General features: G+C 33.3%; 2 protein-coding genes across 2 annotated transcripts; one reads left to right on the top strand and one right to left on the bottom strand.

Annotated features, from left to right (window-relative positions):
* Positions 1 to 2,022: 2,022 nt before the first annotated feature.
* LOC143560118 (uncharacterized) lies at positions 2,023 to 4,047 on the top strand. The gene is made up of 2 exons (XM_077048493.1): positions 2,023 to 2,061; positions 3,393 to 4,047. The coding sequence occupies exon 2, from the start codon at positions 3,441 to 3,443 to the stop codon at positions 3,828 to 3,830; it is 390 nt and encodes a 129-aa protein (XP_076904608.1). The 5' UTR covers positions 2,023 to 2,061; positions 3,393 to 3,440; the 3' UTR covers positions 3,831 to 4,047.
* A 1,232-nt stretch (positions 4,048 to 5,279) lies between these two features.
* LOC143560140 (uncharacterized) lies at positions 5,280 to 13,045 on the bottom strand. Its single transcript, XM_077048512.1, has 9 exons — positions 12,517 to 13,045; positions 9,707 to 9,847; positions 8,554 to 8,946; positions 7,603 to 7,707; positions 7,388 to 7,528; positions 7,005 to 7,208; positions 5,776 to 5,868; positions 5,581 to 5,692; positions 5,280 to 5,480 (listed from the first exon to the last, which is right to left on the bottom strand). Exons 1-9 carry the CDS (start codon positions 13,009 to 13,011, stop codon positions 5,437 to 5,439), a joined length of 1,728 nt encoding a protein of 575 aa, XP_076904627.1. The 5' UTR covers positions 13,012 to 13,045; the 3' UTR covers positions 5,280 to 5,436.
* Positions 13,046 to 14,323: the final 1,278 nt, after the last annotated feature.

Genomic DNA, 14,323 nt, shown 5'->3' with positions numbered 1-14,323 from the left:
TTAGCTACGACTCTACGAGCAAAGTATATAAAGTAGTGAATAAGTTTAACGAGTTTGAAAATCGCAATGTTTATATATTGGAACATCTTAATTCTCAACCGTTAGTTTAATCGCTATAAATCAATATGGATATATAGCGAGTTAAGACCAGCCGAATGTAGACAGAAAAAGAAAAGAGATTTGGAGTTGGATTGCTGATATTCGGTTGGTAACGAGCGAAGCTAGTTGGATTAAGTGGATTTGAGCATATGCTCTTGGTCCATGTTCGACCGAGAATGGGTTTGATCCATCGTTATAACTATATGATTTTATTCATCAATAAACATGCGGTACATATCATATAGTAGTCGTCCTAGGTTTTGGTCCTTTATATCCGGTTTTAATCTTGACAGGAATAAAAGACCACTTTTTTCTTCAAAATCCAAAATCTATTAACACACTACATATGCTCAGTGGAGGCTCAAAGGGTGTGCGAGCCGCACCATCGGCCGAGGCACAATTTTTTTTTTACATATTACAAATATATATTTTTTGGTGTTAAAAACAAGGTTGTTTGTAATGGTTTATGAGATATGTACATGCTCAATATGGTTTCTGCTTATAATAAACTAGTCGATAAAAGTTTTATCCATGTACGCTAGCGAATAAAAAATTTTCGTTAAGGCATACGGGCTTTTTTATTTTTGCTCGGCCGAGTATTTAAATACTCGGAGACGGCCTTGCATATGCCATAAAGTTCGACCAATTTGAACTGGTTTTGACGCGCCACTTCAATAATCTCATACTTTTACTCACCAATCAGCGTTACGTAGATAACATATGTCAGTCGGTTCAAGTTTTAAACCTATATGTTAGTTATTGAACTTAATAAAGCCAAATTGCCTATTTCTCTTCCAATCCAAGCTCGAACTACATGTTACTAACAATTTATTTCGTATGCTACACATTTAAACATCCTTAAAATACATTTTTTATGTCAACACTCAATAAATAAATAAAGAATCCAAATAAGTATTGTAACCCTCATATTAGCCTTCTCAGTTTTTTTAAACGATGACAGTCTATAGTATGATTGAATGATTGTAAATCGGCTTGCGACCGACCCAACTTGGAACCCTCAAAGAGTTTCTCATGAAAGGCATAAACCTCTATTCCCAGATCCTCCGCACGTCCTCGGAGAAACCTTCTCCCATGATGTCACTTGACACCAGTTGTGCCGACACAAGAGTCAAAACCTTCTGGTGTAACACAGACATGATAAAACCCCGATTTAGCTCGGATTTGAAGTAACAACCTTCAAAAGAAAGCATAGTTATTATCTTCATTATTTATTTATATCTGAATGATGATTTTCTTGTGTATTAGATCACCAAACTCTTTAAATTTGGATTCATTTTATATTTATTTTACATTTGAACATCATTCTAATATTATATTATATTTTTATAATAAATCTAATAAAATATCAACAAGATAAAGGTCTGTCCTTCCTTAGTGAAGATACGGGTTCGATTCTCACTTGGGCTAATTCGCTAATTCGAATAATATCTGGGACGAATCAGGGCTTTAATTTCATGTTCGAACCCGACAAAGGGCGAGGGTTTACAGATTCCATCTGGTTCTCGTATAAGAAAATAAAATCTTATACGATCTCACGACAGTCAATGAGTCAACCTTAAACATAACCTCTAAAAAGTAGGTTTACACGTGAGATTATTTGCCGTAAAAAAAAACAAGATAGAAAAGTAATACTACATAATGTTTGATTTGTTTCTACAATATTTCCACTATTCTTTCACTTGGACCCCTTCTCTCTTTGCTTGCTTCATATCTCCACAGCAGACAAAATATAAACCCCTCTTCAAAACCTTGAATCTTGAATCTTTTTCAATACCCATGTGATCTAATTCACAAATTCTTGATTTTAAGATCAAACCCAACAATCTTTAACATAAATCTATCATTTTTTTTCATGGGTTTTTGTTGATTTGTATTATTAATCAGTATATCAATCAAAAGATTAAAAATGATGGCTTTGGTGCATTAATCCAGCTTCATTTGGTAAGTGTTTGTTCTTTTACTGTTATATGTTTATGTTTTATTGATTAAAGATTCAATCTTTATTTGATTTATTAGGTTTTAAATCCATTTAATTTGTGGGTGTGTTTGTTGATTGGATGTTGAGTGCTTAGGTTGAATCTGGTTGTGTTTTTTGTAAGTTTTGATGTTATAGTTTCAAGAATCTTGTGAGGGTTTTTGGGTGTTGAGTGATTAGACATGAAAGTCAAAGTTTGACTTGAAAAGATTCAAACTTGGTACTTCTTGTGTACTAGATTTAAATTTATATATTTTTAGGTTTATTATTCCAAAATGTTCTTGTTCTAAAAACTTTATATAGTTTGTTTTAAGTTATATTTTTTTTGTTGGTTTAAGTTTATCTGATCTCATTGGTTAGCAAGGGTATGCGAGTTTTCGGTAACGAGATTTCGCAATTGAAGAAAAGTTTTTTTTTTTCTAAATCTTGTACTTAACCTAGAGGCAAAAGGTTTAAAATGAAAAACAAGATTTGTACTTTTATAATGAATGATATTTCTAAAAACTTGTCCTTTATTCTTGTTAGTACAAATTGTTCTATACTATATTTTTATTTAAAGAAGTAAATATTGTGTTTATGATATTGTCCTACATCAACATCAAAAGAAAATTATAAGATTTGTTTTTTTTAATGAAATTTAAGAAAGGACTTTCAAATAAGTTGTACCTGTACTTTTTTAGGTGAATTTAATAAAATGTTGGTGACACCAAACATGAATGTTAGTTGTTGAACTTGCACTTGTGAAATTAATTTGTTGTGATATAGTTTAAACCTCACTTAAAAACAATTGGCATTGAGTGAAATAAATGATGATAATCATATATGTTATAACTGCTAGAGAACTGCAAGAACCGCATAAACACTTTTCAAATGTGGTACATAAAGTGGTTATGTTATTGCGTAATCTACTCTCTCGTATATATTGCATACTTTTGCAGTTCTCTAATTAAATAGTGTTGAAAGCCTATTTATATGATACATTTCATGACATAAGTTGTATTTTATTTTTTATTGATATTACTAGTTTTATTGAGTCATGATTGACTAAACAAAGGGTCAAATGCAATGTGTGTACTAAAACCATTACTATTGTGATTCATGCATATATTTGATTTTCTTATTTTCTTTAATAGAGGTTATATATATGAGAAAACCACTCATTATAAGAGGTTACATATGTGCATATATTACAAATGCTTTTCAAAAAACAAATTTTGAGTACATAACCACTCGTATATGTTTAACAAACAAAATTAAATCTGTTAATCAGTCATGATTATCTATATATTTCTTGCAGATATCGCACCAAATCATTCGACAGTCATTATTTTTTTTTCTTTCGACAATGGGAAGAGGCAAAGGAAAAGCTAAAAAAAGCCCGGTTATTATCACCAACGAGGACGGGAGCGGTGAAGAAGAAAAACAACCCGTTAAACGTAGAGGCCGGCCCACAAAAGCCCAGAAAGAAGAAGCCGAAAAATTAACTGAAAAATCCGAAAGTAAACATGAATCTTCATCAGACAATGGAAACAAGAGAAAAAGATCATCTTTAGAGAGTGAAGAAAGCCCGATTGAAGATGAAAACGGTGTGGGGGCCGAAACCAACAAGCTCGGGTCAACAAAAGCTGTCGGGTTTAGACATAACGGAAGCAGGAGGAAAAACAAGCCACGGAGGGCGGCTGAAGTTGGGGTTAGTTTTTGTGAAGTTTGCACTTGGGTGGTGTTGACAAGCTGAGGAATATTGGGTCGGGTCGGGTCGTATGATAAAAGGGTTCGGTTCGTGTCGGTTGAGGTTTTTTAATGCTTAGATATGTTTTTGCTAGATTTTTATTTATATTGAGAATTTTTGCAGAAGGTGTATAATTTTAACCAAGTTTTGGTAATTATTATATTATTTCTTGCTGTAGAAATCTTACATTTTGGCTTTAACAAATGGCATAACATGAGTTTTATTATTATAATTACTTTTATTGTTATTATTAGTTTTTAATTTTCGCGCAACGAATGTAGCATGGTGATCGGCAAGCTTGATTTTTCTCACATGATACTCTTTTTCGAAAAACATTAACATCATTATTATGAATTTATTTATTTTTGACTCAACTAGCGTAGCGAGGCGATCTGTAAGCTTGATTTTTCTCTCGCATGATGAAGTTAGGCGAGTATTTTGTGGACAGGCTAAGAGTTTTCGAAACTAAACCTGTATGGTATCATGATTAACTTAATCAAACAGAAGTATGATTTGAGATGTGTTTGGAGATGATTTTGAATATTTTAGTCAATTAAGTGGTTCTAAAGTAACATTTTCCAAGTTCTTTATTTATTATTTTTTTTAGTCAAGATTAATCCAAGTTCAATGTATGCAAGAAGGCTTCTTTGTCCTTTCCAAACTATAATTTTGTATTTTACTATCATTTTTCTTCCAAAAGAAAACAAATTATATGTGTTAAAAATTTTTCTATTTGTTTATCTGTTGTAAATCTCTAGAAGTTTACTTCAATAAACATGTGTTCAAGGTAAAATCGAGTTAGATCCATGCTTGTATGCACTCACGTCAAAAGGCGTATGGAGATACCGACTTGGAAATAGGAACATGCAACTATGGGTTTAGTGACGAAACTACTAAAGCCGATAAAGGGTGTCATTTGAGTTATTGTGGATAGATTGGCGAAGAGTACTCACCTCTTGCCAATTTGTGTGTGTGACTTACACTACGAAAGTTTGGTTATATCTGTATTAGGAGGCAATCTCGCGACATATTAACACAGACACACAGACACTAGATTAACATCGCATTTCTTACGTTTAAAAAGGGTGACGTTTACGGAATTATCAAATAGTACCACATACCATCCCCATACCGACAACCAAAGTTAGAGAACTATCAAAACGTTAGAGGATATGTTACAAGCTCGCATTAAAGATTTTGGTAGGAGTTTTATTTATAGTCGGTAGAATTCTTATAGAATAACAGTTAACATTCGAGTATTGAGATACCTCCATATGAGATGTATAAGAAGACGGGTGACGGGTCTACTAAAGAGACATTGGTCAAAGGGAGTTGGGTAGCACTAATATCGTCAAACCAACTACAGAGGAGACGTACCAGATCAGGGGCAAAAGCTCGACTGAAATCTTACGCAAATAAGAGACCAATCCTTTGTTAACCACAAACGCTGTTTAATTGTTTAATATTGCAAAAATAATCACAAACTAAGAAATAAGAAGCAATTGCAGTTTCATCTTTATCATAAAGAACAAAATGGTAACTGAGTACAGTTAATGGTTTTATTTTATATCTTTTTATCTTTTGATTGATTACAATTACACTTTCAAAAATTCTACTCACCTTGCAGACAATCTAATTGTCTAATACTCCCAGATGCTGCAAAAAAGTTTTAACAAAATGAAATCAATTAATAACAAATTTTCATCAACCTCTGTAAATATATATTGAAATCTAAAAAGGCGATAATATTAATTACCATATAACCAGTCTTTAAAGTACGCATGAAGTGCACTCGATAATTCTTTTTTTCTGCTATCATCCAAAGGTGCATCTTTCAGTATCTGCTTAACCTCAACCAAATTATTTTCCTGTAAAAATAGTGATATAAAAATCATTAAATAATAATTTAAAAATCATATAAAAATGAATTGAAATTATAAAAAAAACTTACATTTCTTCTTTGACTTGATAGATACACATCAGGCAGTGGAAATGGATTATCTTTTGTGGGTCCTGATGCTTGACCTTCTAACCAATTAGGAATCTAAATAAACATTAAAAACAATAAAATGTTAGTGGCGAAACGAGTTAAAATAGGTTACAGATAGGCCTGTAAACGAACTGAACAAACAAGAAAGAAGTGTGTTCATGCTCGTTCGTTTAACTTTAACCGAACAAACGATCGAACGCAAACAATTAAACGAACGAGGGTTTCGTGTTCGTATTTTTTCATTAAGAAAATGAAAAAATACGTGCATGTTCGTTTGTGTTCATTCGTTAACAATATAAATAAACGGTTCATAAGAAAATGAATACGTGCGTGTTCGTTTATGTTCATTCGTTAACAATATAAATAAACGGTTCATTAACGTAAACGAACGAACATAACTGAGCTAAAACCAATTAAAAGTAAATATGAACAACAATGTGTAGGGCCTAAAAAGTTAATAAAACGAGATTAATTGTAACGGGCCTAAAAAGTTAATAAAACAAGACTAAATAATAACGGGCCAAAACATTTTTTAGGAATATCATATACTGACGAACGAGTATAAAGAACGTAAAAGAAACAACATAAACGAATTTAAATGAACAAACGTTCACAAACATAAATGAGCACTTGTGTAGGGCTCAGTAAAGAATTAACTGGACAAACGATCACGTCCAGATACCAAAGAAATTTCTTGCTTGTGTTCGTTCATTAAAAGATGAATTTTTTCGTGTTCGTTCATTTATTTCAAAAGCGAACACAAACGAGCACCAACCACCAAAATCACATAAATGAACATAATAAACATATAAAAAACTGAAAATAAAATAAATAAGTAGCCAAAACATAAATCAAGTTAAGTAAAAATATATACAAACGAACATAAACGAACAAACATAAATGAACAAACGTTCAGGAACGTATTACCAAGTGTTCACGAACACATTGGCAAGACCTTTTTCATGTTCGTTCATTTTTTAAATATACGGACGCAAACCGTCTTCCTGCCTAACGGTTCACGAACGGTTTGCTGAACATTTGGTTTATTTTCAGGCCTAGTCACATGTGTTCATGTTTGTTAGTTTACTAAATAAACGAACATAACACTGAACGTTCGGTTTCTTTACAAGCCTAGTTACAGACATTCATTGATCATGTTAAATTTGGATACTAATAATAAAGAAGCATACCAAGAAGTTTGTGAACTGATCAGGATCTAAATGGTGTGCTGACTCGGCTTGACAGTCAGACACGCCAGCTGGATGAGACAACGAATCATGATGGTCAACCAAACCTAGTGCAACGGGCTCGCCCCATCTGTTTGGAGTAACATCAATTCCTACTTGCTTCATATGCTCTTCCAATTGTGGATAAAATGTATTATACGGCGCCACCTGGTGCCAAAGTTGCAATCAGTTTTAAAAAAGATAAATGAGTTAAATACAGTTTTAGTTGAATTTTTACGAAACCATTGGATTAGAAAACTCAATTTAAACTTCTGGACTAAAACGGTTATTTTGGTCACCATATTTAACTCTAAAAAAGATGATAAAAGAGAAATGTTTAAACATACCTGCAGCTTATGATTGTCACCAACAATAAGCGGTTGTTGGTTAACTCCCAAAAAGAATACGCATTCGCGACAATTAGCAATACATATTCGTTTTGAAGCTGAAATAACGTGAACCCGTTCACAGTGTTCAACTCTTACCGCCTGAAAGATAACAAAAAGCGCCACATCAGCATTCAGAAATAATAATTATATTCAGATTTAATTTTAAAACATACCTTTCCAATAGCCCCGAGGACTACAGTAGCATCAGAGCATCCATATATGGTGGCATATTTCAAAGGAGCCAAGACATAAATCACAGATTCATGACAATTTATAACCTGCAAAGAATAAAAAAAACAATTAAATACGATTCCCTGCGGTTAGACCCAAATAACCCTTTTAGTCCGTTAGTTTAAATTTGACTTTTTGGTCCAATATTTAATTTTCGTATCAATTAATGTCCAGCACACTAACCTCATCGAAATTTTCTTTTAAATTTTTATTAAAAAACCAAAATACCCTTGGCTTATTTGTGTTAGTCAAAATGATAAAATCTCCGAGACCCACTTAAAATAAAATACATTGTACCTAAAGTATTAATACATTCATGAACGTTCATATACGTTCGTTCATTACTGTTCATTAATGTACGTTCTTCAATATATTCATCAACTTTTTTTGTCACGTTACAACTTCTTTTGGTCCATGTTCGTTCGTTAAGGTAATAAAAAGTTCGTGACTTCGTGGACGTTCATGCCTGTTCGTTAAAACTCTAAACCAACAGTTCACGAACGTAAACGAACACAGAGGAACATAAACGTGCACAAACGAACATGAATGAACATAGTTAAACAAACATAAACAAACAGATATAAAACACACACACGAACAAGTCTAATACATCTATACTTAAAATTTCAATGACTAAAAAGTACACTTATACTTAAAATTTCTATTAATATTTAAACAGGCATAAACGAACATAAATGAACAAACGAAAATCGTGTTCACGTTCTTTCATTTATTAAATAAACGAACTTCCCGCCGAACAATTTTGCACTAAAAGTCTGGTTCGTTAACAGTCCTAGAAACCTGGTTATAATTGTACTTTGATAAAACATCATTGTTAAAGTGCATAATAGATACCTAAAAAGCAAAAAATATGAATCTATAATAAAACTAACCTTTACAAAGGATCCTTTAAGTTCGTGTGCTTGTTTTACATATGATTGTTTAGATATCCCCTCAATAAAACTGGGACCCTTACTACTGGTGGAAGCTTTAAAGTTAGGGGACGCATCAGCCATTAAAACATCAAGGTCGGGACTGGTTAGACTTGGACTTGGACTTTGACCGTTTTCTTTGGCAGCAGCTCGTTCATAGATTCGATCCAATGCATCAGAAATGTTTTGTAAGATCCAATCATGAACCTGAGACGCGGGGACAGGGACGGCTGGCATGCTGGGATCTGAATTGGCAAAAAACGGTGCGTTTTGGCTCAATGGTGTTTTCTCTGATCCTTTTTCACCAAAGTAGATCAAAAACGAAAGATGCTCAAACTTCTCCATTGTTAAAACCTGCATACTTTGAAACAAACGTTAAAAGGTGCAACCTTTTAATTAATTATAAACAATTAGTGCAAAAGGGTCATCAATTAAGCAACTCTTGATTAGAGGAAAAAAACAACATATTTTTATACACAACTAAGTGAAAGGTTACCAAAATTACCCCTCCTATTATGAATTAATACCAAGACGCTACCAATTACCATCTTTCAATTGTTAGTTATCATTTCCAGCCCTTTTAATTTAGTACGTACTCACATTTTATTAATATATAAAAATATATATACACACACATACAAAACAAAATATCCTCTTTCAAAATTAAATTATTTAAAATTTGTCTTTAGTAACTTCAAAATGAAACAACATCCACAACTCAGTTTTTTTCCTTATTTTTGATTTCACAAAAATGAAGGCAACACATTATATTAAAGCCCTAATATATTTTAAAATATAATGCTTTTTACAAAATAACATAAGATCGCTATTTATTTGGTTTCATCATTGAGAAATAATTATAAAAATAGTTACCATTTAGGCATTTACATATGTTCCTATTCCAACTGCACTCGTCATATACACCCAGATTTATAAATTAATGCAAGTTTTAGTTTACACTGCGTGTATGACACGACACACAGGTCAGTAAGCTAGTACAAAAGGGTTCCTAGTGATAAAAAAACAAAAAAATAAAATCAAAAATTAAAAACCTTAAAAGAAAATCACTATGTAATATGATAATTTGCAATATTAGTAGAGTAAGAAGACAAACCAATGAATCTTCGCCTTCACCTTCAACAGAGTCAGCCAAAAGAGAGATTATATTGCCTATATGCTTTTGTAAATATGATAACTGATGAGCCTCCTCATCAGATTGTGATGGCATGGACCTCCTGCTATTGCTGCGCACAAGCTGCACATTACAATTTATGTCCATGTCAGCATTCGTTACTATTAACGAACTGCTAAAAGTGTATATGTCATGCATAACATCAACATACATGTGTGCGTGCAATCCAGAAAAAACAAAACCAACTGACACCAATCAGTGTTTGATAATAATCTGAGATATGTTAAATTGTTAATAATTGGGCAATAACTACAATCTTGGAGTAACTAGGTAGTAAGTTAGTAACTTAATTTCTTGACAAGCTTTATCAATAATAGAACTGATAAAAACTGGAAACGCACTCACTTTCAAAAAATTGAAGCAATGAGTATAATATTGAAGAACTTTTGAAAACCTTGCGGATAGAGGTCTTTCAAGAAAGCATAAAATATTGGAAAAAGTCAAAGGACCCAAAATCAAGTGGCAAAACCAGTTTATTATTTTAAATTGGCATGAAGCATGCACTTCAATAAACACAAATCACTCAGTATAGTTAAAACGCTAAATCTGCTACAGAGTATATAAGCCGATGGTATCATAAATTCATACATAACGATAAAAGAACAAAGACATACATTCATGTGTGTTATCATCTTCTGTCCAAAAGAAGCATATCACTTCAATCTAAATTAGTTATATAGCTGTAATTTTCCAATCTAGTGCAATATTTCACAGCTAAGTAGCATGCTAACCGGATATAAGGATCGATAGATATAAACAGTTGTTTCAACTTTCAATACTCATCTAAAAATTAATTTTAAACAATCAACTTTTAACGTTTGGATAACCGATTTTTCTTTAAAACACATGATAAATTAGGGCTTAAATATCCAGTTTTAAATTTCCAGTTTCATACCAGCATAGGCACACAACATCATCGATTACCACTATAATCTATCAGCCTAAATTGAGACTTTTCCCTCCATTTCACATTACAAATGCCTTTGTGGTTCTATCAACTATCAGTTCCTTAAATAATCAGTATTTGCCTATCCTGATTATCAGTTACATCCAAACATCTTCAAAACACACATCTAGTGCTGTAAACGAACCAAACGTCCAGCGACACTATTCGTGAACCGTTTGGCGGGAAGTTCGTTTATGTTCGCTCGTTTTATAAAAGAACGAACATGAACAAGGAACTTCGTTCAATTAACTAAATGATCAAATGCAAACATAGGCCATGTCTGTTCAATTGTTTTCGTAAACATACGATGATGTGTTCGTTTACGCTCATTATGTTCTTAATATTTTTGGTTATATTTATTCAATAAAGATTCTTAATACTTTTTAATGATTGTTCAAATCTTATCAAATAGATTTATTCAAAAAATATTTACTATAAAACAAAAATATATATGAATACTACGTGATTAATTTTTATGTAAAATAGTCGGATCGAAGCGTTGGCACCGACCATTTTTTATTAGCCAAATCAAACAAAACATCATTTGTGTTCATTTCTATCCGTTTGTGTTCATGAACCATTCACAAACAAATTCATTCCTAATTTCGTTCTTTATTTCATTCCGATAGCTATTCATGAAATTCATTCCCTTGTCCAATCAATGCACAATCAAATATCTCAATTCACAACCACCAATCAAACCATAAAACATCAACTAATCCACCTCACCTGCATCGCCGTAACCGCCGATAAGAACCCATCAAACTATTTGTGAACTGTTCAGTTGGAAGTTCGTTCGTTTAATTTAAGAACGGACACGGACAAGAAACCTCGTTAAATTAACCAAATGGACGAACACGAACAGAAACCATGTTCGTTCAATTGTGTTCCTGAGCGTGCGCTCAATAATGTGTCCGTTTACGTTCTTTTTTTAATGATTTTTCCAATCTTAAATCTAATCAAAATTATTAACTGTAAAACAAAAAATATATGTGAATATTTATGCGATTAATTTACGTGTTCATTTGCTTCCGTTCGTGTTCGTGAACCGTTCACAAACAAATTCATTTCATAATTTGTTGCGTTAGCTATCCGTGAACCGTTCACAAACAAATTCATTTCCTAATTTCGTTCCATTAGCTATTCGTGGCCCATTCACAAACAAATTCATTTCCTAATTTCGTTCCGTTATATCCATCAGTGAACCGTTCACAAACAAATCCATTTCCTCATTTCGTTTCATTAGCTATCCGTGAACCGTTCACAAACAAATTCATTTCCTAATTTCGATCCGTTAGCTATCCGTGAACCGTTCACAAACAAATTCATTTCCTAATTTCGTTCCAATAGCTATTCGTGAACCGTTCACAAACAAATTCATTAATTTCGATCCGTTAGCTATCCGTGAACCGTTCACAAACAAATTCATTTCCTAATTTCGTTCCAATAGCTATTCGTGAACCGTTCACAAACAAATTCATTTCATAATTTGTTGCGTTAGCTATCCGTGAACCGTTCACAAACAAATTCATTTCCTAATTTCGTTCCATTAGCTATCCGTAAACCGTTCACAAACAAATTCATTTCCTAATTTCGTTCCGTTAGCTATCCGTTCACCGTTGACAAACAAATTCATTTCCAAATTTCATTCCGTTATCTATCCGTGAACCGTTCACAAACAAATTCATTTCCTAATTTCGTTCCATTAGCTACTCGTGAACCGTTCACTTGTCCAAACAATGCACAATCAAATATCTCAATTAAACAATCAACTAATCCACCTGACCTGCAACGGCGTAAGCGCGGACAAGAATCCATCAAACGCGGACGTGGACGGCCACACATCCGCCACCACAGCCGAATCCTTATGTCCGCCTCTCGGAAGCAACCGTTTATACGACTGTATATACAAAAACACGATAAGATCATACACATTCACACCAACGGCATCCACGTCATCCGGTTTGGCAGTCACAAGCGGATCCGAATCCGAATACAAAACCGACGCAGTTATATCGAGCACGAGACGCGCGTGCTCAGACGCGATCTGTAGCGTTTCGGAAACAACGGCTGAGTTAATTCGGTTATTATTATTATTATTATTATTATTATTATTATTATTATTATTTGATTGAATAGATTGGATTAATTTGTCACGGACGGTAGCTAGGGTTTGTGAGCCGTCGGTGAAGATTAGTTTTTGTAAGGGGATGAGTCCGTGTTCGAATGGCTCGCGCCGTGGGTGGATTAGTGGTGGTGTTGGTTCAGGTGAGTCTGACATGGTGGTGGTGAGTTTGTGAGTGAATGTGTGATTATTATTATTATTATTATTGTTATTAGGTAATTATTATTATGTATGTAGGAAGTTATAATGGGAAAGTTTTGTTGTGTGGTTATTATTCATTAATGATTAATGATAGGATTAGTAAAAGATTTACAACTAGTGGTGTCCCTACGAGTGAGGTGCATAAATTGGGTTTTTTAAATACCCGTTTTATACTTGGAATCAAGTTCGGGTATGATCAGGTATTGAAAAATGGGGTACTGGTACCGGGGTCAGGTCTAGGTATTATCTCTAAAAATCATATGTTATGCATCAGGTTCGGGTCGGGTATAGAACTGAGTATTTTTAAAATTTGGATTTAAATACCATATTTTCGGGTATTGAAAAAACATATTTAAAAATAGGCTGTTTTTAGGTTATTTTGGGTATAAGATTGGATTTTTTAAAGGGTTACACTTTTTAAAGATATTCTTCGAGCACAAATCGTGTTTTTGTGAAACCCGATTTTGGGTATTAGAAAAACTCGTTACAAATCAGGTCTGGTTCCGGGTACGGGTTTTGGTACTGAAGTGCATACCATATCCAAACCATACGGGTAGGGTCGGGTACAAGTTCAGGTATTAAAAAGTTGAGTATAAAAAAACATGGTTCCAATATTTTTTTTATGTTCTGGGTTCGGGTTCTTTTGTGCATCTCTACCTATGAGTGGTGGTCTCTTTTGGGAATGTCGCCGGCTCGAATCTTGTCTAACAAAATGTTACGCGTGGCCAAGGGTTTTATTATAGTGGGAATGTCGGGCCACCAACGTTGTCTGTAATTATGAACTTGAACAACCTTTTTATGTTGTAAACGTATTATATTACTATGGTGTTAGAGTTGAGGAGAGCAAAGGAATATCATCCAACAAGATTAAGAAGGCGAATCAATAGTGATGGAATCAACTATCAAGTATATTACATATATAAAACATAGATCTCAGGATCTCTATTTGAATGATCGGACCGGAAAGAAGAATGTGAATCTTAATTCGTACTTCCATCTCAAATTTACCCGATGGATGCATGAGTGTTGAGATTAGGTGGGTGGTTGACTTTTGTTGGAGTGCATCTAACTGGTGCATTTATTACAAGGAAGGATAACACTAGCAATGTTTTTCCGACTATGTTAAGATAAAGCATGTAAGTAACTAACTATATAATATATTTACAAAATATAAGAATATCGACTCACATACAATAAGGGGTTAGATGAGAATGCTCTTATAGTCTTAAATGGTAGTAAGGCACAAGAATTGCCAATTACATGACAG

The sequence above is a fragment of the Bidens hawaiensis genome, unplaced genomic scaffold, assembly GCF_021521415.1.
Source record: "Bidens hawaiensis isolate Kalapana, Puna unplaced genomic scaffold, B.hawaiensis_p1.1 tig00020226_1, whole genome shotgun sequence".
NCBI lineage: Eukaryota > Viridiplantae > Streptophyta > Magnoliopsida > Asterales > Asteraceae > Bidens > Bidens hawaiensis.
The sequence above is the reverse complement of the archived record's forward strand: the minus strand, read 5'-3'. Positions and strand labels throughout refer to the sequence as shown.

Coding starts and splice junctions, on each gene's coding strand:
- LOC143560140 (XM_077048512.1), bottom strand. CDS start 13,011: ATGTCAGACTCACCTGAACCAACACCACCACTAATCCACCCACGGCGC. Junction 8,947..9,706: donor GTGAAGGCGAAGATTCATTG/GTTTGTCTTCTT, acceptor CAAAGTATGCAG/GTTTTAACAATGGAGAAGTT. Junction 7,529..7,602: donor TCCTCGGGGCTATTGGAAAG/GTATGTTTTAAA, acceptor GTTATCTTTCAG/GCGGTAAGAGTTGAACACTG.
- LOC143560118 (XM_077048493.1), top strand. CDS start 3,441: ATGGGAAGAGGCAAAGGAAAAGCTAAAAAAAGCCCGGTTATTATCACC.